Source organism: Grammomys surdaster, unplaced genomic scaffold, assembly GCF_004785775.1.
Source record: "Grammomys surdaster isolate TR1022 unplaced genomic scaffold, NIH_TR_1.0 63, whole genome shotgun sequence".
NCBI classification, from domain to species: Eukaryota; Metazoa; Chordata; class Mammalia; order Rodentia; family Muridae; genus Grammomys; species Grammomys surdaster.
In genome coordinates this window covers 30,435,116-30,459,780 of record NW_021604565.1, presented here as the reverse complement: position 1 = coordinate 30,459,780, position 24,665 = coordinate 30,435,116, and the positions used below count along the sequence as shown (strand labels likewise).

Sequence of the window (24,665 nt, the reverse complement as noted above, 5' to 3'; positions counted from 1 at the left end):
GCCTCTGCACAGCCTTCTGCCACCTAGGTGGTGCCCTTTGACCTAATTCCTGTCCACTGTCTTACGAGTTCTCCTCCAGCCTCTGCACAGGGCTTCTGCAGCGAAGCTTCCGTTACACATCTGCACACTTAGCCTCATAGTTAGGCTTGCCCTGTCATACCCAGCCACCCAGAGGATGGGTGCTGAAGAGGCTGCCAGAAGCTGATAAGGAACCATAACAGATTCTGATTGAAAATGGGGAAGGAAAGGCTAAGAAAGGGACAAAGTCTGTTGGTGGTCAAGGACAACAAGAGGCAGGGAAGAGGAAAAGGAAAGTCATTTTCAGTCTGCATAAATTTGTTTTCAAAAGAAAAATGCAGTCAATTAACTGGAACTTAATCTTGAGTAGAGACACTCAGTGGAGTGGAGAAATGCTCATACCAAGGTCTCTCCACCACTGTGACAGGACTCTTGATCAAGCTTTTCAACATGTCTGCCAGCAAGAGTTTGAGAATCCAATGACAACTGAACAAGAAACAGCACCATAGTCCCGATTCCCCCAGGGGATTTGGGTTTAACTGGTAATGAGGGCAGGTGAGACTCCAGTGGATGGCACCTTAGGAGACTTCTGTAAGATTCATCCACCACGGCATCATTGTATTGATTCAAGGTCAGGGAGCAAGTAGTCCACCATAATGAGCTGGGAATATTGACACTGTCTGCACAGAAAGCCATGCTACCTTGGAATTTGGCTCTATTTTTTTTTTTTTCGAGACAGGGTTTCTCTGTGTAGCCCTGGCTGTCCTGGAGCTCACTCTGTAGACCAGGCTGGCCTCGAACTCAGAAATCTGCCTACCTCTGCCTCCCAAGTGCTGGGATTAAAGGCGTGCGCCACCACCACCCGGCCCTGGCTCTGCTTTTTATCTAGTCAAAGGATGTACAAGAGAGCTGGCACAGTAATACACAGAATCTTTTCAGAGAAAGAAGGGAAGAAATGTCCCACCAAAAAGGCACTTATTGAAGGAGAAGCTGTGGGAGTCTGTTTTCATCTTGCAATAAAATTCCCTCTGGGGTGTCAGGGTTAGGAGCAAGAGAAGACTCCAACAGACACATGAGGGGCAGTCTCTGTTCATGCAAGCTGTGGCCTCAGATCTTACAGAACCCTCGCATTGTCTGACCCCAGAAAGCCTGCTGGACAAACCAATGTGTGCTTTGTTTCTGGACTTACTTGCTCTCATTTTAAGAAGTTTACGTCATCCTGAGTAACTCATGATAGAGTTGATGTGGGCAGAGATATTTCCAGAGTGAGAAGTACACTTTAGCACATGGTTGAAACTGACTGACAATGTGTACATTCTGTGACCCTGTCATATAGTCACGACTGGCGTCAGGGAATCCTCTAACAACTGCATGCATTGTATTGAGTTGAGCACATTAGTGTGCAAAGACCCTGAGGGTTTCTAATAATCAAAGACTTCTTTTGTAGCCTTTTTTTTTTTTTGAGACAGTGTCTATGTAGCGCTGGCTGTCCTAGAACTTACTATGTAGACCAGGCTGCCCTTGAGCTCACAGTGATCCATCTGCCTCTACCACCTCAGTGCTGTAATTAAAGGCATGAATTACAACACCTGCAATTTTTTTTCTTGATACAACTTTGCCATAGTTCATAACAGCAGGAATAATAAAATAAATGTTCAGGGGGCCATCAACAACCTTTATCTAGATGGAAACTATTCTTCTTTGTTACCTCAATTTTATGTACAAAATGTAAGGCCAACTCAAGAGTCAAGAATTTGTCAGGAATTAAAGGACAGTGGCAACTCTCACAGCCAGCCTAAAAGAAGAGTGCCTTGCCTTCTTGTTAGATGTTGTCAATGTCCCTCAGCTTTTGTCTTGAAGGGATGAATTCAGTTAAGAGACAGACCATGTAACCAGAAGTTTATTTCACAAAGCAGCCATTTAATTAGTAAAGATAGGCAGTGCAAGGCAGGGTATGGTGACACATACCTTTAATCCCAGCACTCTGAAGGCAGAGGCAGGTAGATTTCTGTGAGTTCAAGGCCAGTCTGGTCAACATAGTGAGTTCAGGACAGCCAAGGCTATATGTACAGACTCCCTGTCTCAAAACAATAAACAAAGAAAGCACAACACTCCAAAGATGGATTGGAGTGTGCCATCCCTGGCAAGGAGCAACCTGTTTGCACAGTAGATTTTAAATAATTTTGGATATTTATGAGGTGAGTGTTGGAGCATCCAGATTCTTTAGGACCCAAGTTAAAAAACACTGTAGAGAAGCCTGGCCCTTAGCTCTGCAACCTGCAACAGGACCGAGGTCTACCGTTCAGGATGAAAACAATTAGAATTATAGCCTTGCTTCAGTCAGCAATGTCCTTTCTCTTATCCAGTCAGTCTGGTGACCTTCTGCCCAACTGTAAGCCATTTTAGTCACTTCCTTGATGCTGTCAACCTCTCTGACATGTTTTAACACAGGCATTGCTTTTCCCAGAACAGTTGTACCTGGTGGGGGTCACAAAGCAAGTAGAGACGAGTTGAAGGAACGCTGAGAGAAGCATTAGGTTTCTTTGGACCACACACACAAGGCAAATGCAATACTGATGTGCATAAACCCTCAGCAAGAGTAGCTGCTGCTGCTGCTGCTGATGATGATGATGAGGCTGCTGCTGCTGCTGCTGATGCTTTCCATGCGAAAGCTCTAAGCAGCCTTACGATTTGCCTCTCTTTCTATTCTGGTTCAAGGATCAAGTGTCTGGTTTCAACAAATCACTTTGCCCTTTACCTCTGTTTTTGTTATGAGCTCACTTGATTTTTTTTTTCCTCTGACCATCAAGGTCCCTGTTGCACCACCAGATGTCAGCCTGACCTTGCTGGTGCCTTCTGGAGGCTCTGGGGAAATTAGAAACACACAAGCCTGCCTCCAGGAATGACTAAAAGGGAATGGAGTCTCACAGAGGAGAGCTAGAAACAGAATCAGCAAAACCTCCAAGGCTAAGAACTGCTACAGACTCGGAGAATTTATTTTTTAAATATATAAACACATACTTTTATTGAACAAACCTCTATCATATGGCCGCTGTGAGCTGGGGTTTAGTGATTTCGTTGATTCATTTTCTAAATTGAAGCTTTGTAAGAAGGTTAGCAAAAATAAATATGTTCTAAAGAGACATTTAGGTAGCTCAAGGTGCCAATTAGATTATTCAAACAATAGACCCCCAAGAAATGGAAATCAGCCTAGGAATCACATACTGGGAGAAAGAAGCAGCTCTGGGCAAGCCAGACTGGTGAACGTGTCTTCCCCAAAGATTTCCCACAATTCTAATAGCTTGTCAGAGCACCTTACAGGCTGACAAAGATGGGTGGGCGGGGCCATGCCCCGACTACGAGTAACATTGGCCCTCTGTCTAGTTCTAGCCTCATCTCATTCAGGACCCTGAAAAGTTGGGAGGTGCACTGGGTCTCTTTGTCTTTCTCCTGTGGCCACATGGAAGAAATCTCTTTCTTTTCTGCTTTCTACCATGATCTCGATTCCTCCAAGAGGTTAACTGAGGAAGGGGAGTAAGCAGGCTGTGACTTCAAGGCTGCTTTTTTGTCTTGTTTTGTTTTTTGTTTCCCACCTGCTTGGTTTTGGACCCAGGAGAAGGGACTGAGGTGAGTATTTACATTTATATATCAAAGCAGACTTGGCCTTCAGGTTCTCCCAGCATCCCTCAGTCCCTATCTGGCATACCCTGTCCCCAACCCTGAACTTTCCAGCCCAGATGCTGGGCTGTCTTTCTCCTAGAGGCTCTTCCTATAAAGTCCAGACGTTTTTTGCGCTCTCTCTCTCTCTCTCTCTCTCTCTCTCTCTCTCCCTCCCTCCCTCCCTCCCTCCCTCCCTCCCCCTCCACTCCTTCTTTCTCCTTTTCTTTCTGTGTCTTTGCTCTTTCTCTCTCTTCTCCCTCCCTACCCATGGCAACTTACCTGGCCTCCTTCCTTGGGGCTAGTGAACTTGCCTGCCCAAGAGCAGCTTCCTAATAAACTTGCATTTAACATCATCTAATCTGGCTGGAAGTGGCTCTTTTCACTGTCCGGTGAATAATTTATCACCACCCATAACGATAAGCACTTAATAGTCAACGTAGCCAGTGGTATCCAGCTATCAGTTTTTATGTAGGATGAGATGAAATGAGTCCATAAAGTAAGGGAGTTAGCTGCTCCCAGAACAGTAACTACAAAGCAAACTGGCCAATGTTACTGTAATTCTAGTTTTGGGGCAAAGAAAATCCTAGCAGTGAGCAAAGTAAGCACGGTATAGAGAGAAGGGGGGAACAGAGAATTTGGGCTTTGTGAAGCACAGAACACAGCCATAAGAGGATCCACTAGGTTAGAAGAATGAGCCCCAGCAATTCACCTCACAGGAGGGGGCGTGGGTGGCGTGGTCCCCAACTGCCAAGGAACAGAATGTGGGAGTGTTGGGATGAAGCTAAGAATTAGGGCATTTTGTCTAGCATGGGTGAAGCTCTATGTTCAATCAGCAGGAGGACCTGAGAGTGGGGAGGAGGATCCAGGGAGCAGAGTAGTACTAAATCAGAAACTGTCTAGGTAGGTAGGTAGGTAGGTAGGTAGGTAACACATCCCTATAACTCCAGCAGTCAGGAGGCTGAGGCAGGAAGGATTAGAGTTTATAGACAGTGTGGGATATACAGCAAGACCCTGTCTCTAAAACGTAAGTTAAGAAATTTAAAACGTGGTTTGTTCTCCAGAAACAAGACTTATTCTAGATTTTTCTTCCCCATTAAGTGCACACCATGACCTTGTGCTCTCGGCCCTTCCCGTAAACTGGAAATTTCATGAGCACCAATCATGGGATTGTTATAAATCTTCCATAGAAAACATGTAGCAAAGCAGCTGGCATACATTTAGAGTGCAAGAAATAGTATCTATCATTTCATGTGCAAGTGTGGTACTCGAGGCCTTGTGCACAAGCTGAAGAAATTTTCTACCACTGTACTGTATCTGCTGCCCCAATATTACCTACTACTGCTCGGTTCTTCTCTTTCTTTTCTTTTTATTGACAATCTGGGTGTGTACCCAGGCTGCCTTCAAATTCCTGATCCTCCTCCCTCGGCTTCCTCAGTGCTGGGTGGCTATCACTGGGCTTGGTTTCTATTGGCTGATAGGCTACTTCCTATCAGTTATTCTCCACTGATGAATTCAAGCCAGATTAGATTATATATGGGCAGGTATATTGAAAAGCTGATCTAGGTAGGGCCCAAAGACCAAGGCCAGGGAAGTCACCATGGAGAAAGAGAGGCAGGGAGGGGGAAGAGAAAGAAAGGGCATGCACTCACAGAGAGGAGAGGAAAGGGAGGAAGAGAGAGGGAGAGGAAGGGAGAGAGGGAGAGAGCCCAAAATGTCTGGATTATATAGGGAAGAACCTCTGTGGAAAGGTCAACCCAGCCCCTGGGATGGAAAATTCAGGATTAGGGGCAAGGTAGGCCAGGTAGGGATTGAGGGATGCTGGGAGAACCTGGAGGCCAGGTCTGCTTTGCTATGTAAAATATGCACCTCAGTTTCTTGTCCTGGGGTGGGGGTGGGGGTCGGAAACCACACCTTGGTTATTTCTAAGAAAGTTTCTATGCCCTCAAAATGAATACCTGAACCAGCGAATATATAAGGTGTCTGAGAAATTTTTAAAAATGTTCTATTAAGTTTACTGTTTCCTCCTCTTGTGGACCCAGCTGGGACAGTGTGCCTGACAAACAGGCAAAGAAGCCACTGAGTGAACAGGAAAAAGGGAATGGACTATTGTGTACTTCTGATAAGAAGAAATCAAACAAACCTTAATGAAGTAGGATGAGCCCCTGCATTCTAGAACCTTCTGCCAAGCATGGGAAGAGCTAGCGTTTTTTACAGTGGATGCAAGCAATCTCCAAAAACAAGGGATCCTTGGGTTCCTCAACTCACTGACAGGCATGCTCAGCCTCCCATGCTCCTCAGAGCTGGCTGTGTTTGTTTTCGTCGGTCTCTGCCGTTACATATCGGATCTAGGACTTTTCCTGCTTAATATTTAACTCGCTCTGATGTTCCTGCACCACACAGTTCGTGGACTAGCAGGGTCGAATTTAAGGGCTCCTGTCTGTTTCCTTAGCTTGCGGTGCCGCAAAAACACAGGTTTTATATAATCTGGTCTTGTTCTGTTTCAGCCACCCCCTACCTAAACAAGGTCAATATAAAAGTTCCAGCAAATCAGGCGAGCCCAGGCCACCCGATGCTCCGCCCAGTCAGACTGAACCGCAAGGTGCCACTCTCCACCATCGTTAAGCCCTTGTTAGGAATCTTTGTGGACCCAAGCATAGCAGACTTCCAGAAATGGGCTTAATAATTAACTCCAAGGGACCAAAGAACAATGAACACGAAATAAAATCTTACGAAGCAGAGAGAGTCACACAGAATGAAAAACACGGGGAAAAGTTATCAAGTTCTGGGAGGAAAGAGAGGAGGTTGTAAAGTCTTGAACGAGCGCGTCCTTATTTTGCTGGGTGTTTTGACAGATGTTCCCGGCAAGCAGCAGCCTGCGCTTCCACTTTCTGACCACAGAAAGCATGTGTGAACAGAAGCGCTGGGAGGTGGTGTGGCTTACGTCATCTCCAGCACCTCTAGACTTAGAGGCCGCCCACGGACGCATGTGTTCAGGACAAGGCCCTTCTCTGTAATCAAAACTAAATCTCCAACATATCCCAAGAGTGTAGCTGTGGGATATACCATACTGCAACTGTACACATGTTAATTACTTTATTGCTTTTCTAACAAGCTGTAAAAACTCTTTGGCGTCTGATAGAGCCGGAACTAGATACTGCTAGCTAGTCTTGTTGCATGATTTCACACAGAATTTTTAAGCCCTTACTTATGTAATGTGTGTATGTGCTGTGTGTGTGTGGGGGGGGGTGCACATATATCACAATGTACGTGTATATATATGGAGGTCAGAAGACAACTTGCAGTAGCCTGGGTCTCTCCTTCTACTATGTGGGTTTTATAGGGGATTAAATTCAATTGCCTGGATTGGTAACAATAAGTTATTTCTCAACACTGGAGGAGCAAGTCAATTCAAAACAGATTAAAATATACATAATGTAAGTTTATTGCAAAAAGGCTCTCTGGTGGTTGAGTTCACAGGCCCCAAGGGAAGAGGACAGAGTAATCACCATGGTAAGGGACACAGAGGAGAGGGGAAAGAGAAAGAGAGTACGGTTAAGAAAGAAGAAAAAGGGGGAAGAGAAGAGCAGAAGAAAGAGAGGGTGGATAGGGAGACCAAAAGGTCTGGATTATATAGGGAAGAGCCTTTGGAGGACGGGCAGTCCAGTCCCTGGGCTGGAACTTTTAGGGTTGGAGGAGGGATATGTCAGGTAGGGACTGAAGGATGCTGGGAGAACCTGAAGGCCAGGTCTGAGTTGGTATATAGAAATATGCCCCTCAGTCCCTAGTCCCTGGTGTGAAATCAGATAACAAGGCTCTTTACCTGCTGAGCTATCTCACCAGCTCTACATTTTAGGTTTTGAAGGTTACACCTGTTAGTTATTTCTGCATTATTTTAAGTTTTAGCTGATTAAGATTTGAATTTAGGCAGATGTGTTTGGTGGTGGCCTGGCTGTAATCCCAGTATGTAACCCACAGAAGATGTGGGAGGGTCAGGAGTTCAAAATCATCTTCAGCCTCCTATCAGTTTTGAGGCTTGCTTGGGCCACATTAAGAACCCATTTATATAAGAAACAAAACAACCAACCAAGGGCTGAAGAGATGAGTCAGATTTTTAGAGCACTGGCTACTCTTACAGAGGACCCAGGTTCATTTCCCAGCATCCACAGGGTAGCTCAGAACCATCTGTAACTCCAGTTCCGGGGAGAACCAATGCCTTCTTAGATCTTTCTGGGCATCAAGCATGCATGTGATGTAGACATACGTGCAAGCAGAACACTTATACACATAAAATAAACATTTAAGATCTGAAATCAGTGAAAAAATTATAAAAAAAATTTATAGCTAAAAAAATGTAGGTGTATCTTTTTGTGTATTTTATTTGCTTTCTTATATCTACTTCCCTCCCTTCCAACCTTTACTTTTCTACACAAAACACCAGGTAGGAGAGAAAAGTTAGTGGGGAAATTAAGTGTAGGTCTTTTTAAACTACTTCCTGCTGGATAGGAGTATTGAGTTCCTTGGGGCAAAGTCCAATCTTTGTTTAGTCAGGATATGCCCAGTTTCTTCTTGTCTTTTTTTTTTTTTTCTCTAGACCATCAACAACAGCAGAGCAGGAACCAGCAGGAGAAACAGCCACCCTCTCACCACGCTTCTTCAAAGTGCCCTCTCAGGGCTGTGGCATTTATACTCTCTCCAGAGTCCTCAGAATTATACTATCTGTAGCTGGCAGAATCATACCCTAGCCAGAGTGCACATGAGACAAATAGTCTGCTGCTGTGGAAAATCAGAAGAAGTCCTATATTCCACGAAAGGGATTAAGACAAAGACATGTTCGCATAATATACCAAAACTCTCCCTTTAGAAATAAGTATAACAAAAATCCAAGATGATTTGCCAAGTCCTGCATAGCCTTATGGAAAGGACAGCCTGACACAGTTCTCACCCATGGAGCAGAGTTAGCAGGACCTGGGCCTCCACCAGGGTTGATGGTTGCTAGGCATAAGGCTTGTTTGTATAATAATGTTTGTATTCTACTTCATGTTCCTCCTTTGGGAAATATTCTCCATGCCAAGGTTAATGATTCCATGATAATTAGAAATAGCAGGAGACCAGAAGGTGAGGGTGTGTCTAGTGCTCCTCAGATGTGGTAAACATTGTGACCTTCAGGACAGTCCTGAAGACTGTAGGAAAGAACTCTGAAAACATGAGTTCATGAATGTATAACTTCTCAACTGTGCAAAATATATAAGGATGCAATATGAATTGTATAAAGGGCTTCATGGACCAAAAAGAACAAAAGCAGCTGCATTAATGAACCAGCTTGTCAGAAAGATACAAAGGCAAGCAGACTTCTGAGTTCAGGGTCAGTCTGGGACAGAATAAGTTTATGTCTAGGCCTGGAGGGAATGGGTGATTTCAGGATGGGATCCCACCCAGATAAACTTATTGTGTTTACAAAGGCAGGCAGAGCTCTGAATTAATTTGCTATGTTAAAAAAAAAGTGTTTGCTGTCTCTAAGAATCAGGAGGCTAAGGTCATAAAATGCTGATTCGTGGGATAATCAAAAGGGAACCTGGGTAAATGACTGAATTGATATGTAAATAAATGATTGGGCTTTGGGCTGCCAGAGATGAGCTACCCAGAGAGAACTGCTTGAAGAGCAAACACAGCTCTTTTAAAATTTTCCTAGCAGAATTTCTGACTTTAGTTGGAAAACCCAAGAACTATCCAGTCATTACTGTTCTTTTAGAATTTTTTTTTAGCAGGATTTCTGACTTTGGTTGGAAAACTCAAAAGCTTTCCTAGAGAGCTGTTACAGCTCTTTTAGAAATTTTCTAGAAACCCAAGAGCTATCTCAAGCAGAGAGAGAGAGAGAGAGAGAGAGAGAGAGAGAGAGAGAGAGAGAGATGTTTTATGCAGAGAATTGTCTCAAGCAGAGAGCTGTGTTTAGGGCAGAATGCTATCTGGAGCAGACTACAGAGCCAAGAGCTACCTACAGAGCTGTCTAGGGAGCCATCTCGAGCAGAACACAGAATTGTCAGCTTGTACCCATGATTGGTTTTGAGTTGTTTCTTCCACTCCTCCCAAACAGCTTTCCTTAGGATCCCCTCTCCATGTCAAGGCTGTTCCTTGGCAATGATTGTTTAATATTTTAAGCAATGTAATTTCTAAAGCCACCACAATCTTGTGAGAGTTGACTGTTAAGACACTTAAATACAACTTCCTCTGGATAAGTACACATGCACTCTAGAGTACATGTTGCTGACTTTCTATTCTATGTCTCTCCTCTTAATGACTGTGTTTATCTGTACTAAAACCTCTTCTGTGTGTGTGTGTGTGTGTGTGTGTGTGTGTGTGTGTGTGTGTATGCTCGAGCGCACAGGTCAGAAGTCAAGCTTAGGTGTTGTTCTTTAGGATTCATTGATCTTGGTTATTTGAGGTCTTTCACTTGGCTGGAAACTAGCTGCATATATCAGGCTGGCTGGCCAGGGAGCCCCGGGGAGCCCCAGGGAGCCCCAGGGATCTGTTTGCCTCAGCTCCACAGAAATAAGATTACAGGTTGGACATTGTGCCAGCTTTTTTACATGTGTTCCCATGTTCAAGCTAAAGTCCTGACCCTTATATGATAAAGAACTTTACCAAGTGAGCACCCCTCAACCTTTTCTGTGTTTTATAAATGCCAGCTTCAAACTAAGTTGAGGTTTCTGAAAGTCACAACACAAACACACACAAACAATGCCTAGGCAGCATCCTAAGCCTACAGCTGTTTGATGTGTTTATAAAAAGATAAAGAGATAAAGAGAATATGCTCTGTGGAGGTGTGGAGAGGTAAGGGGAAAGGGGATGTCTCAGCGGGCCCATGCAGAGGCATCTCTCCCCCAGGGGGACCAGCCTCACACCAGTATTGTTAGACTTTGGTACACAGCTTAGAACAGACAACACCAGACCAAATGGTTCCAAAGGGGAGGGGGTTTATTCAGGACAGAGGGCAAAGGTGGGGAGAGAAACGGGAGGAATGGTGGAGGGAAAAGAGAAAAAAAAGAGAGGAGACAAGTGGAGGCCTGCCATGGCCACATGGAAAGAGGGGGAAGAGAAGGGGGGAAAGGCAAGGGGACAGAGAGAAGCTAGAGGCAAGAGAGCAAGAGCCAGAGGAGGAGGCAAGCAGCCCCTTTTATAGTGGGCACGCCTACCTGGCTGTTGCCAGGTAACCGTGGAGAGGAGCATACCTGGGTGTTGCCAGATAACTGTGGAGGTGGAGTTTAGACAGAATACTAACATTCCCCCGTTTTGGTTTAATTAAAAGAGAAAAATAAGAAAGAGGTGACAGTGAAGCAGGAATAAGGTCATCGTGATATCTGGCTAGTTCTTGTTAGCATTGGGGGCAACGTGTCTTTAGGGGGAACCTAGAATGGTTATGGAGGATGTTTGTCCGGTCTTAGGAGACTTGGCTGTTTCCTGCTGTCCAGGGTCTATGGAGCAAGCCGTCTGAGGATAGGTCAGAAGAAACAGGTCCAGTAGAAGCAGCTGTGTGTGTGTGACAGGAGATGGAGCATCTGGAGGTTGCTTCTCTGGAGCTGTTTTGGATGTGCCTGGACTTGACAAGATCTGGATGGCATCTATTTGGTCTGTGAGAGGTAGATCTGAGTGGGTTTCCTGTAGCTTATAAGTTTACAAAAGAGATAACAGCGTGAGTTAACAGCACGAGCAGTCTTTAAGATGAGCCTTTGTTGGATCGTATAGTGGAATGTTTTATTAGAGTTAGGCAAGTTTATAGGAACTCAGATAATATTAGGACAGAGTCATAGCAAGAAGAGGAAATATGAAGCATTTAATTGATGACAACTCAGTTTAGGTAACGAGGTAACAGATAATATCTGTGAAAGCTTAGCTGTCAATGTAGTCAGAAGTCTGAGTAAGATTAAACAATAATCTACCAGTTATATATTATATTTTAAAAATGACAGAGTCCACTAGCAAACAGTTCCCATGGTCTCCATAGTTTCTTGGGCGAAGTCAGTTTGGCTTCCAAGCGCGGAAGACAGAGGGCTTTTTTCTGTGGAATGGATATGTGTGACATGAGAAATGACTTACCTTGGTTTGACTTAGCTAAGTCATTTGACTCAGAGCATCCAGTCTAGCCCACTGCGTTTGTTAGCGACTAAATCATCACATACAAACTAGGCTGTATCTTCTAGGTGTCCGGTGTCCAAGTCTTCTGAAACCATCTTGGGTTAACTGTTAGAGGCTTTGGGAATTCTGTGGGCCATAAGCTTAAAAAATACTATCAGCAGACTTCTCTGACAAGATTGAGAGCCATAAGGATTGGTTGTAACGAAATAGAATTTAATAGCAGTAGTAAAAATCTATCAAGAGAGCCTTTCCTATCCTGTCTTAAGTAACTTTGGCCGGTTGTGTAGGTAGAGAAAAGCACATTTTTGTATTAGCAAAGAAACATTTGGCTAGGACCAGAATAAGAAAAGCTGGATCGTATGGCTAGGGGGGGGGGGGGGTTGAGTGGCAGCAGCAGCAGGACAGGACTTCCTGCTAGCGCCGGAAGTTGCTGCCCAGTGTCTCTGGTGGCTAGTTTGCAGTAGGCAAGGAAAAGCAAGCGTGTCCCATATCACAGCAATGTTCATGTTAGTTGTTTTTGTAGTGGAAGGCACTGGTAGCACTCACTTTATAGGTCCCAGGCAGAGAGGGAGAGGGAACGCCTCCCTCTGCATGCTCAGGTAGCCAAGCCCTTTGTGCAGGTGATTGTGCATGTGGGGAAGCAAGTCTAGCTGGTCTGATGTAAACCTGCAGATGTCCGCTAGAGTCTCAGCAATTCTCCCATTTTGGTTTAATTTAAAAAGAAAAATTAGCCGGGCGGTGGTGGCACAAGCCTTTAATCCCAGCACTTGGGAGGCAGAGGCAGGCATATTTCTGAGTTTGAGGCCAGCCTGGTCTACAGAGTGAGTTCCACGACAGCCAGGGCTACGCAGAGAAACCCTGTCTTGAAAAAACAAAAAACAACAAAAAAAAGAAAAGAAAAATTAGAAAGAGGTTAAGACCCCTTAAAATAATTGGGTCTAGCATGCCATTAAGTGGATACTTTAGTCCATTATCTAGAGGGTATCGAATCTAGATCTTATTGTAGAGGTGTATCAATTTGGAAGGCCTCAAATTAGGCATTAATTTTAGAACTTTGAGTTTTTTCAGTAGACAATCCAGTGGGGTGTCTGTGGGTACAGTCGAAGACAATGTGGTACCCACTGGGTGACATGGCTGTTACCCAGCTATCAATCAGCGTATTGAAAGAAAAGCTGGCAACAAAAAATCAGACTCAGGCTAGATAATCAGGTCATCAGGAGAATATCTAGGGGCCTCCGCTGAGCTAGTCTGTCAGAAAATAGCCCACCTGGTACCAGGATTTCCAGCAGCTGTGAGAGCTTGGGGTGGGGGTGGGGTGCTGGGAGCTATTTCTGAGAGGGGAATCACCCAATGGCCAAAGTCCTAGGTCATAGTTCAGCTTGAGGCCAGTCATATGGGCTGGGACAATGTAAAGCCAACTCCTTTGCCCTGGGAAGGCTGACCAGACCCTAACTGGGTGTCCAGGGTTCCTCCTGCCAATCAGAAACTCCTTACCAATTAATACGTCAGTGTGTGTTTGCAGGCTTGTGCAGTATGGTATCAGAAAGGTGGAACCATGATGTCTGTGTAGACCTGTCTGGCTGCCTAGCCCACGTGGCAGAGCACCATGTGGGGGCCGCAGCGGCACAGCTCATGTGGTGGACGTTTTGCGAGCCTCTCAGTGGTGGATGGAGTTGGTCTGCAGCAGCGGTGGAAATTCACATGGTTGGTGATGGCAGGTAGCAGCAGATAGTGTCTGCGTGGTGTAGTGGTGGCAGCAATGGTGGTGGGGTTGTGGCAGGCCACATGACGTTGATCTTGTAGGGTCATAGCAGCCTCACAGCAGCTGGCTGTGGCTGCTGGCAGTGGCACAGTTCCTGAAGTCTTCCTATTCTGGGTTTCAGCACCAACGTTAGACTTCGGCGCGCAGCTTAGAACAGACAACACCAGACCAAATGGTTCCAAAGGGGAGGGGGTTTATTCAGGAGAGAGGGCAAAGGTGGGGAGAGAAACTGGAGGAATGGTGGAGGGAAAAGAGAGAGAAAAGAGAGAGAGAAAAGAGAGAGAGAGAGAGAGAGAGAGAGAGAGAGGAGAGAGAAGTGGAGGCCCACCAAGGCCACGTGGAGAGAGGGAAAAGAGAAGGGGGGAAAGGCGAAGGGACAGAGAGAAGCTAGAGGCAAGAGTGTAAGGGAGTAAGAGAGAGAGGAGGAGGCAAGTAGCCCCCACCTTTTAAAGATTTATTTATTTATTTATTTATTTATTTATTTATTTATTTAATGTATATGAGTATGCTGTCTCTGTCTTCAGACACAACAGAAGAGGGCATCAGATCCTATTACAGATGGTTGTGAGCCACCATGTGGTTGTTGGGAATTGAACTCAGGACCTCTGGAAGAACAGTCAGTGCTCTTAACCACTGAGCCATCTCTCCAGCCCCCAAGTAGCCCCTTTTATAGTGGACACACCTACCTGGCTGTTGCCAGGTAACTGTGGGGAGGAGCATACCTGGGTGTTGCCAGATAACTGTGGAAGTGGAGTTTAGACAGAATACTAACAGGTATAGTATAGAATAGAGTTTATTCAGAGCATGGGGAAAGGAGTTAAGAGGGTAGTAGAGGCAGAGAGAGGCAAAAAAAAAAAGAGAGTAGAGAAGTAGAGGCTGGCTATGACCATGTGGAGAGAGGGGGAAGGGAAGGGGGAAGGGGTGAGGGGACAGAGGGATCAAGAGAGTAAGAGCAGGAGATCAAGAGAGAGGAGGGGGCACGCAGCCCCCTTTATAGCAGGCCAGGCCTACCTGGCTGTTGCCAGGTAACTGTGGGGGTGGAGTTTAGGCAGAGTGCTAAACTCCAGAATGTTCCCAGGACATTTGGAAGGCCTGTTAACAGGAGTATAGACCTGGAAATTTGTGACCTGGAAATGTATAAATTTGTGAAAAAAAAACTTAGCATAAAAATCTGGGAGGAGATAATACACTGTCAGATAAAAATCTAGTAAACCCTAGAAAAAATATAACAAACCCAATGACCTTACCATAAGTATGCAGTTTTCCAGGCAGAAGACATTCAGAAACTATCTATCACTGAACATATTTATAAGGAGACTTTTGGCTCCTCTTGCAAGTAAGACAGACCCCCATGTGCTTTCTCAGTTGAGTCAGTAGACTACCTTGAAGGGTAGCCCTTTCTTTGGATAAAAAATGGCCAACTTGTTTTACAAGATAGAAAAAAGTCAGAACTTAGTCATTTTTAAAACCGTAACATTTATTTCATGCTTACCGTGTTTTCATACAATCATCTTAAGTATTATGGTACAATTTTATTAAAGATAGCGAATCACTCTCACCAAATTTTAAAATAAAGCTATATATTAAGTACTTTTAAACTCATTTAACAATACTATATGTGATTTTTGATGGCAAACTTCATTTTGGCATACAGCTCATTTGTCCTTTTGGTTCTGCAGTGAAGAAACATAGATCACACCTGAAGTTCAGATGACAAGAAATCATGATTAATGGCAACCATCAATTTCAACCAGTCAGAAACACCACAGTGCTCTGGGGTTATTCTGATCATTTAGAGTCAAAGTAAAACAGAATTTTTAGCAGCCAGAGTCAGTACCAAGGGTTTAAAATCATCTTGAAAGCTGATTATCTCCACAATATGTTTGAAAGGAAAGAAGATTTGGAAACTCAAGAATTCCCTTTGAAAGGAAAGTAGCAATATTCTTAACTGTGTCTGTCCTTCCAAAGCAGAGATGTCTGTCACATGACACCTGTCACATGATAGATAGTGTGAACTCAGCCACACCTCATCTAGGCAAAGATGGCTGATCTTCCTCACATTACCTTCCATTTCTCAACTAGTCTCCTTAATTATCATGTCTTTTGGGTATCACAGGTAGCCCAGGCTAGCCTTAGATGTGGCGATCCTTCTGCCTCTGCAGTGCTGAGGTTAGAGGTATGAGATAGTAGGCCTAACAAATTAGTTTTTATATAGGGTCTCTGTGTGTAGCCCAGGATGGCCTCAAATTCTATTCTTTAGCATGAATCTTTGTGCTGTGAGCCACCGTGGCCAGTTGTAATTAAACTTCTGGTGGCAGAAACAGCCAAAAAGATAGTACAGTTTTCATTTTAATAAAGATGCCCTTTTAATTAACATATTGTATTAATGGAGAAACAAAAACTATCTTTCTTTGCCTCTGCTTCCCGAATGCTGGGGTTATAGGTATGAGCCATCATACCTAACTTTGAAAAAAATATTTTTTAAGGGAACAAGAAGGAATGTGTCCAAAGTGTGTGGGTAAATGTTATCCCAGGCAGTAAATAAGTAAATATTGTTTCCTCTTTGAAGATCACAGACACACAAATACACATGAAGACCAACCTCATTTAAACAGGCATGGTAGCTCAGTCCTGTAACTCAAGTTCTCAGGAGGCTGAAGCAGAAAGATTGCTGTGAATTTAAGACTAGCCTGTGCTGTCTGTAAGTTCCTGGCCAACATGGACTACATACAGAATAAGACCCTGGTATTTGAAACAAATAACCATAGCAGATGATCTTCCGTCTTCTCTTCAGAGATACCTGATGGCACTTTGGAGTACATCATGCCCTAAGCCTGTTCAGCTGTGTGACTTTGTCCTACATAAGGCTCTATTGTAACAGGGATGAAAGGTAGGAGACTCAGAAGGAATTCAGCCAAGTTTCACAAATCTGGGTATAGCCCAAGATTGTTTTATGCCTCATTCATTAATCAAATTAAATGATTAAACTGTGTTCTACCCAGCACTGACATTTCAGGATCCACAGACTCTGAAGGTTTCATTATAAGCCAGCCTTCAAGTACACTTCACTCCCATCCAATGGTTGGATAAGAATGTGGTTCGAGAGTTTAAAGATTTCAATAACTGCATTCAACTAATAATGCTTCCTTCTCTGTATTTATTTTTAGAAAATTAAAATTGGCCACAGATTCTATGCAAGTCTTCTCATAAAGGGTACTGTTTATTTCTCCCTTCCTGGAGTCTGGGCTGTTTTTATTTATTAATGTATTTTTAAGTATGTATTCATTTTAATTGTATGTCTATAGATGTTTTGCATGTACCTATGTTTGTGCACTATGTGTGTGCCTGGTGCCCAAGAAGATCAGAAGAGGGTGTCAGATTCTGTGTCACTAGAGCGACAGACAGTGGTGAGCCATTATATAGTTCTAGGAAGCAAACTTGGGTCCTCTGGAAGGACAACCTAGGCTCTTCACTACTGTGCTATCTCTCCAGCTTAGAGCTAGTTGTTTGAATTCAAAGCATTCAGATGCTGAGCCACAGGAAAGAAGATGGAAAGTTGTCTCTAGATTGTTTGGAACTACGTGACCAGAACTGTGGCTTGGAGCAGAATGCCCGAGGTCATCTGTGTTAGACAGATTTCTATCTCTATAACAAGATACCTGTGATAATCACCTGAAAAAGAGAACAGGGTTATTTTGGTTCACAGTTTTTGAGAGTTTTAGTCCATAACTGATTGGCCCCATTTGGTACTAACTCACCATTGAGCCGTGTGGTAATTTAGGACATCGTCTGAGAGCAAATGGTAGAACCAAATGGCTTGTCTCATGGCCAAGAAATAAATGATGAAAAACAGCCAGGGTCGCACTGTCCCATTAGGGGCAAACCTCCAGTTACCTGCGGTTCTCTCACCAGGTCCTACCATGTTTTTGTTTGTGTCTTTGAGGCAGTATTTCATGTGGGCCAGCTTGGCCTCAGACTTGCTTTGTTACCAAGGCTGTCAGAGAATTCCTGATCCTCCTGCCTCCACCCCAAGGAACACCAAAGACAAAAAACAGCTGAGATTCATCTCCTAAGGTGTTATCATATCTGAGTGTGGGGCTGTATGCCTTTACTTCCACATAGGAAGTGCAGGGTCAGGAGCTTGCCACTGTCTCAAAAGAAACCAACAAACAAAACAGACAGAAATTAAAGCCATGTGGTAAGGCCCCCTACTTAGTAGCTGGGCTGTTTTGAGCATATAACAAACCAACTCATTTATGAACAGGGTTCATCATTCATAAAATGGATGATGATGATAACGGTCCTCACCTCTTGGGCTGATTAAACAAGAACAACAAAATAACCATAAGGTTTTAGCACAGCCCGGAGCAAAGGCTGAACGTAAGGCCTCTAAATAGGAAGTCTGGGCAGATAGGCAAGGGGTTGGAGCTCTAGAGAAGCAGGCTGTGGTACATGGTAGTTATGACAGGTACTTCAACTTGAAGAACATTGAATTTGCTCAGACCCAGTCTCCCCACATGAAAAATGAAAGTAATAACATCTATCTTAAAAGGGTGTGAGGAGGACGGTGAACTCGGTCAGTAAAGGTCAGTCAATGCTACAGCACAGAGCCTCACTCGCAGTATAAACATACTCACGTGGAGAGAATCTCTCTCAAACAAAGATTGACGTTAGTAATGTCAGCCATCCCATGGCACTTCAAAATCCTACACTTTCCTTACTAAAGCTAGAAATGTTAGATTAATATGTTAATAAAATCCATTTCACTAATACCAATAACGGGATGATCACCTCTCATTAAGAAATCACTCAGGTGTAACCACTATTATTTTGTTGATGGATAATAAGAAAGTAGCATCTCTGTTCAAAATTCATTCTGCAAAATGGTTCTCATCTGGCACTTTGAGGAATATCCTGTACATACCAATACCCCAAAGGCACTCCCCTGCTCATGTTTTTTGTTTTGTTTATTTGTTTGTTTTGACACAGGGTCTCCTGTAGCTCAGGCTCCTTTTGAACACCTGATCTTTCTGCCTCTACTTGCTAGGTGCTAGGCTTATAGGAACATGCTATCATGTCTAGTTCTAAGGAAGTCTGTTTTAGATAAAAGAAACATGCATAAGTGAGATGAAGACTCTAAACCAAGATGGAGATTGTAGTGGCAAGCAAATCCCTAAATGAGCAGCATATCCCGTGACATGAAAAAGCTTGTAAAAATCCAGGCTAAGAAGGCATTTGGAGTGTCAAGTTTTGTTGCACTGAAGCCAAGTCCCTTAAATGTGGACACTTGCCGATGCAATCTTGCCAGAGGCTTGACTGTGAGTCTTCCATGGGTATGGACAGATCTCTTTGCTTTCACAATCAGTATACTTTAAATGAACACCAGAAAACTGCTGGAGCTGGCTCCTAAGGCAAAACCATCCAGGTCCAGTGAGAGCAAAGAGGGGCAGGCAGTTGGCAGTCCATCCTCACACCCCATGGCACAGAGGTCTGTTTTATCTTTCACTTCAAGCCACAACTGAATCAGGTTAAACTGAAAGTTGATGACAAAGGCAGAAATTAGGTAGAAGTCAATAGTTGGAGGCTACCTAGCAAGATCCTGTCTCAAAACAAATAAACAAACAACAACAAAAACCTAACACTTAAAACAGAGAGGAAGAAAGTTACTTTGTGAAGACAGCTTCTAAGCTGTTAAATGCTTAAGGACCTTCTTGGAAACTGGTGTTAGCTGGTCGAGTTTCTGGGGATGCTGCTTTCATTTTAAGCTGAGTGAAATCTAGCTCTAACTAACAGATTCAGGCTAATTTTGGTAAAAACTTTAAAAAAAATTAATGTGGGGTTTCATTATGTTGCCCAGACTTAAATTACCACCAGAACTCAAGTGATCATCCTCCTGCCTCGGCATCCTAAGTAGTCCAGATTGCAGGTGTTAGTTCCGTATTCCTGGCACACAAGCACAGGAGACATGATGTAAAACTATTGTACTAACTATTCTTTGAACTTCTAAAAGTGGCATTTTTCTGTGTTGCTAATTTGGTTTTACAACAACTTCCTACAGACATGAAAAGTAATGATTGACAGCTGTAAACTGGGCTCAAGTAAGGCAATTCCACCCCACTGGGAACCTGGTTCCCGACTGTCCTCTACACTGGCCTGTGTGTGCGTGTGTGTGCCTGTGTATGTGTGTGTGGTGTGCACTTGTGTGGAAAAAATCTCTTGTGTTAAGACAGGCACTCACATTGTTAGCTGATGCTGGCCTTGAACCGGCAGCACTTCTGCCTTATGCTCCTGAATGCTGGGATTATAGCCACCACACCCCTGTTGTGTTTTGGTTTTTAAAGATGTGTCACCCAGTTCTTCCACATTCAAACAGCATATGAAAGTCAAGGTGTATAGGTAATAAAGATCTGTAATGTAGCAATTATCCATTTGTCTGTCAGTCTCTCCATGTCACTGTTGTGTTGTTCTGGGACAGGGTACAAGCGGGATGTCCTCCTGCTCAGCATTCCAACTCCTCCATGACTTCCATGACAATGGTCCTTGGGCCTGTCAGAATCAGGTTGCTCACGGTGCGGTAGTCCACATTCAGCACATTGAGGCCATTGACAGAGACGACAAACTGACAGACCTAAAGGAATGATAGAAAGGATGTCAGTTTGGGTTGAAGGATGCAGCTCAGTTGATAAATTGTCTGTCCAGCATGGCCATAATCCTAGTGCTGAGGGGCGGGGGCAGTAGGTCAGAAGTGGTTATTCTAGGTTACATGAAAAGTTCAAGGGCAACCTGGGGTAAGTGAGATCCTGTCTTAGATACAAGTGCACACAGAGACACCACAGACAGACAGACAGACAGACAGACAGACAGACACACAGAGGAAGAGAGAGAGAGAGGGAGAGAGAGAGAGAGAGAGAGAGAGAGAGAGAGAGGGAGGGAGGGAGGGAGGGAGGGAGAGAGAGAGAGAGAGAGGCAGACAGACAGACACAGAGTAAGAGAGAGACAGAGACAGAGCTAGAGAATGTAAAGAAGAGGGATGCTCAAGTGTTAAGGGCCTACCATTCAAGCATGAGCACCAGCGTTTGGATCCCTGGGAACTCAAGCGTGGTGGTTTGGATAAGAACGGCCCCATAGGTTCATATATTTGAATGCTTAATCACCACGGAGTGGCACTATTTAGAAGGATTAGAAGTCAGAGGTGTGGCCTTGTTAGAGGAAGTGTATCACTTGGGTTGGGGGGTGAGGGTGGGGAGGTGAAAGGGTGAAATGGGGTGGTCCTGAGGTTTCAAAAAGCCCAAGCGTGGTCCAGTGCCATTCTCTCTCTTGCCTTGTGTACCAGGATAGAGCTCTCAGCTACTGCTCCAAGGCCTTGTTCTTTGTCGTGAAGATAATGGACTAAGCCTCGGAAACTGTAAGCAAGCTCTCAATTAAATGCTTTCTTTCATAAGAGTTGCCTTGGTCATGGTGTCTCTTTGAAGCAAAAGAACAGTGACTAAGACATCATGTAAATCCCAGGTGTGTGTGGCAGCTCACCTAGAAGTCCATACTTGGAAGGCAGAAACAGGGATTCCTGAAGCAAGCCAGCTAGCCAGATGAGCCAACTCGGTGAGTACACACACACACACACACACACACACACACACACACACACACGAGGTGAGGGTGTGGGGGGAGAGGAAGGCAAGAGCCAGGGGGTGGGAGGAAGGGAAAGACATGAGGGATACAGAGACGTGAGCTACTCAGAGCCTTTGGCTGGGATGATTAACCCAGTGATGCTCTGTCTGTGGGTCTCACCATCCCAAGCCTATAAGTGCATTTGACTGGATAGCTGCCATATATGTCTGTGTGAAATACTAAAACCGCTGGGAACCTACCATTTCCTTTCTTATTGATTTCTGTCCAAGCAATATCAATATAAACTTAATCTAAAATTAATATCAAGTCCAAAAATATTTATACCTATTCCCATTACACACCCAAATGGGAAAACATCAGAATCACAGCCTTAGTTCTGAGAGAGAGAGAGCGAGAGAGCGAGAGCGAGAGAGAGAGCGAGAGCGAGAGAGAGAGCGAGAGCGAGAGAGAGAGAGAGAGAGAGAGAGAGAAGAGAGATTTTGTAATACTAAAATAGGGATTTATATTTTATGCTCCTTTGATGATGACCTCAGACAGCTCACTTCTCTTCTATATCATGTGCTCCAGGATATAAATCCATCACTTGGAGCTCTGCATGCAGCTCAGTTGGTAGAACGGTTGCCTAGGTTTCATTCCCAGAACCTTATAAGCTCAGTGTGTAGTACTGTGCACATGTAATATCAGCACCTGGAAAGTGGGGGTACTGTGCACATGTAACGCCAGCATCTAGGAAGCAGAGGCTGGACAGTCAGAAGTTAAAGAATAACCTTGGCTGGATAGTGGAGTTGGAGGCCAACCTAGGTTACTTAAGACTCTGTCTCAAAAAAAAAAAAAAAAAAAAAAAAAAAGAAGTAAAAAACAAATAAGCATTACTCATTCATAAAATACACAGGTAAAAATGTCTATCCACTTAGGTTCAAAATACACAGTGAATAAAAAACATTCCTGAAGATATCACGCAAGCACTTGGCTTGACTAATTTCTTCCCCTTTTAAAATGGTCAATTTTAGCTAGTGTGTGGTAGAACAGACCTTTAATCCCAGCACCTGGGAGGGAGAGGCAGGCAGATTTCTGAGTTCGAGGCCAGCCTGGTCTATAGAGTGAGTTCCAGGACAGCCAGGGCTATACAGAGAAACAGGTTTCTCTGGAATAAAGTAGACATCTCATTCTTTAAGTGTTAGGTCTGCTCAAATGTCCATGGGGTAGTGGTGCACCCCTATAATCTGAGCTATTTAGGAGATTGAGGAAGAAGGTTGGAGAGTTCAAGTCCTAACAGGACTGTATAGTAAGAACGAGTCTCAGCCAGGCAGTGGTGGCACATGCCTTTAATCCCAGCACCTGGGAGGGAGAGGCAGGCAGATTTCTGAGTTCGAGGCCAGCCTGGTCTATAGAGTGAGTTCCAGGACAGCCAGGGCTATACAGAGAAACCCAGTCTCGAAAAACTAAAATAAATAAATAAATAAATAAATAAATAAATAAATAAATAAATAATTTAAAATGCCCTATAGGCCTGCCTGCAGCCTGATCCTCATGGGAGCATTTTCTCAAAGTTCCCTCCTTTTAGATGACTCTAGTTTGTGAGTCAAGTAGACACATGACTAGCCAGCACACATGATAACACATACCTGTAATCTAGCACACTAGAGCTTGAGACAGGAAGACAGAAAGTCTGAGCCCATCCTAGGCTATGAAGAAAGATCTCCAAAAAAAGAAGGGGAGAAAAAGGCTAACCATACTGTCTACATATAAGAAACAATTATTGTACCTTCTCTAATATTTGAACTCAGGACCAGCCAGATATACAGGGCAAATCTGAGGTCATACAGTGAGACCCTATCTCAAACTTAAAACAACAAAAAGTGTGTGTGCGGGAGAGGGTGTTTGCTTTTTTTGTCCCATTTTCCTTCTACTTATAATTATCACAATTACATACTTTCAAAAATCAGATTAGGAGCTGGAGAAATAGCTCAGTGGGTAAAAGTGCTTGAGTGTTTGCTGAAAAGAATGGACATCTGAGTTGAAAGGCCCAGTACCCAGGTATGTAGGGATCCAGCTGGATCTTGATAGATCAATAAAGATGCTAGCAGCCAATGGCTGGACGGAATAGGTGGGACTTTGAGGCTCCCACAGGCAGGCTAGTGAATAAAGGAAGAAAAAAAGATTTCACCACTTTTTGGAGGGAGAGAGAGCCACCAGTCATCTGAGATCTCTAGTGGAGTGGCCATTGACTACTTCCCGACTGGGCCTGGGGTACAAAGTGGGAGACTAGAAATGCAACCAAGTGGAGGGCAGATTTAGGTGCTGAGCTAGGACTAAAGGTAACTGAGTAACTATGTTGATGGCAGAACTGGAGGTGTTGAGCTGGGAATGAGGATAAGAGCAAGTTAGCCACGGGAGGCTTAGAAGTGTCCCGCCACTGAGCCAAAATCCATGGATCCAGGGTAGCTCCTGGGTGGGTGGGGCTGGTAGCAGGAAGCCCATCCTGAGCTTAAAGCAGGGTAGTAGAAACTACATGCTACACAGGTAAAAGGTGGGTATGGCCTCATATGCCCATAACTCCTCTGTGGGGGAAAGAGAGACAGGAGAATGGCAGAGAGAGAGAGAGAGAGAGAGAGAGAGAGAGAGAGAGAGAGAGAGAGAGAGAGAGAGAGAAAATGGAATCCACTGAGCTCCAGGTTCCCTGTAGAGCCTGGAAAATGACATGGCAAGACTTGCAGAATTTTCTTCTGATGTCTGTATACATGGATGTCAATCCTATGTGCACAGACACATACAAACATACACACACAGGATCATACACACAGGGTAAGAATAAGTCTTCCATTTTTCCAGTTCTTAACAATGCAATCATTTCTTACCAATAACATAAACTGAGATGATATTTCAAATCATTTTCCAGAATAAAGAAAAAAAAATGCCTCAGAACCTTACTCATGCTTGTATCTATGGTGGTATTTTTAGAGTCCCGCTGTTGGAAAGACGTGTCACCTCTCCCTAAGTGGCCTCAATAACTGTGTGGTTCAAGCAGTTTCTACATCCTGTTGTTTAAATGTTCCAGATGATCTAGCTCCACAGGTCCCATGGTGGTGGGCTCTTCCGTTAGCACCTTTGGTACACCACACTTTCTTTGCAAATCAACACACATTACAAGTAACAGCAGGAAGCACACAGCCTAGAGGGAAATTAGTTCTCCTCTCTGCTAAAAAGTACACCCACATAAACACACAGAACAGATGACTGGCGCTGGCTAGACAGGTCACTTTAGGAATATAATTTCTCCCCACTGGGCCAGAGGCTTAGATGTACACCTACTAGAAGTGACTGGTGAAGTAGTCATGTTTTCCTTTCACTTGTGTGTATCTTTAACAGACATGCCTGTTTGCAAAGATTATATTGCAGTTGACTCGTTCCCTCAGTTCTCTCTCTCTCTCTCTCTCTCTCTCTCTCTCTCTCTCTCTCTCTCTCT

General features: G+C 44.1%; 1 protein-coding gene and 2 non-coding genes across 3 annotated transcripts in view; 2 read left to right on the top strand and 1 right to left on the bottom strand.

Annotated features, from left to right (window-relative positions):
* The first annotated feature begins 9,335 nt into the window (after positions 1-9,335).
* On the top strand, positions 9,336-9,398 carry LOC114621944. The gene has a single exon (XR_003711502.1). It is a non-coding gene; the product is annotated as a U7 small nuclear RNA (small nuclear RNA).
* An 8-nt stretch (positions 9,399-9,406) lies between these two features.
* LOC114621957 lies at positions 9,407-9,471 on the top strand. The gene has a single exon (XR_003711505.1). It is a non-coding gene; the product is annotated as a U7 small nuclear RNA (small nuclear RNA).
* Positions 9,472-15,026: 5,555 nt separating this feature from the next.
* Positions 15,027-24,665, bottom strand: part of Deptor (DEP domain containing MTOR interacting protein) — a 140,936-nt gene continuing 131,297 nt past the window's right edge. The window contains exon 9 of the mRNA XM_028765341.1: positions 15,027-20,198. Coding sequence (XP_028621174.1) covers positions 20,070-20,198 — 129 coding nt within the window. The 3' untranslated portion in view covers positions 15,027-20,069. The remainder of the gene's footprint in view (positions 20,199-24,665) is intronic.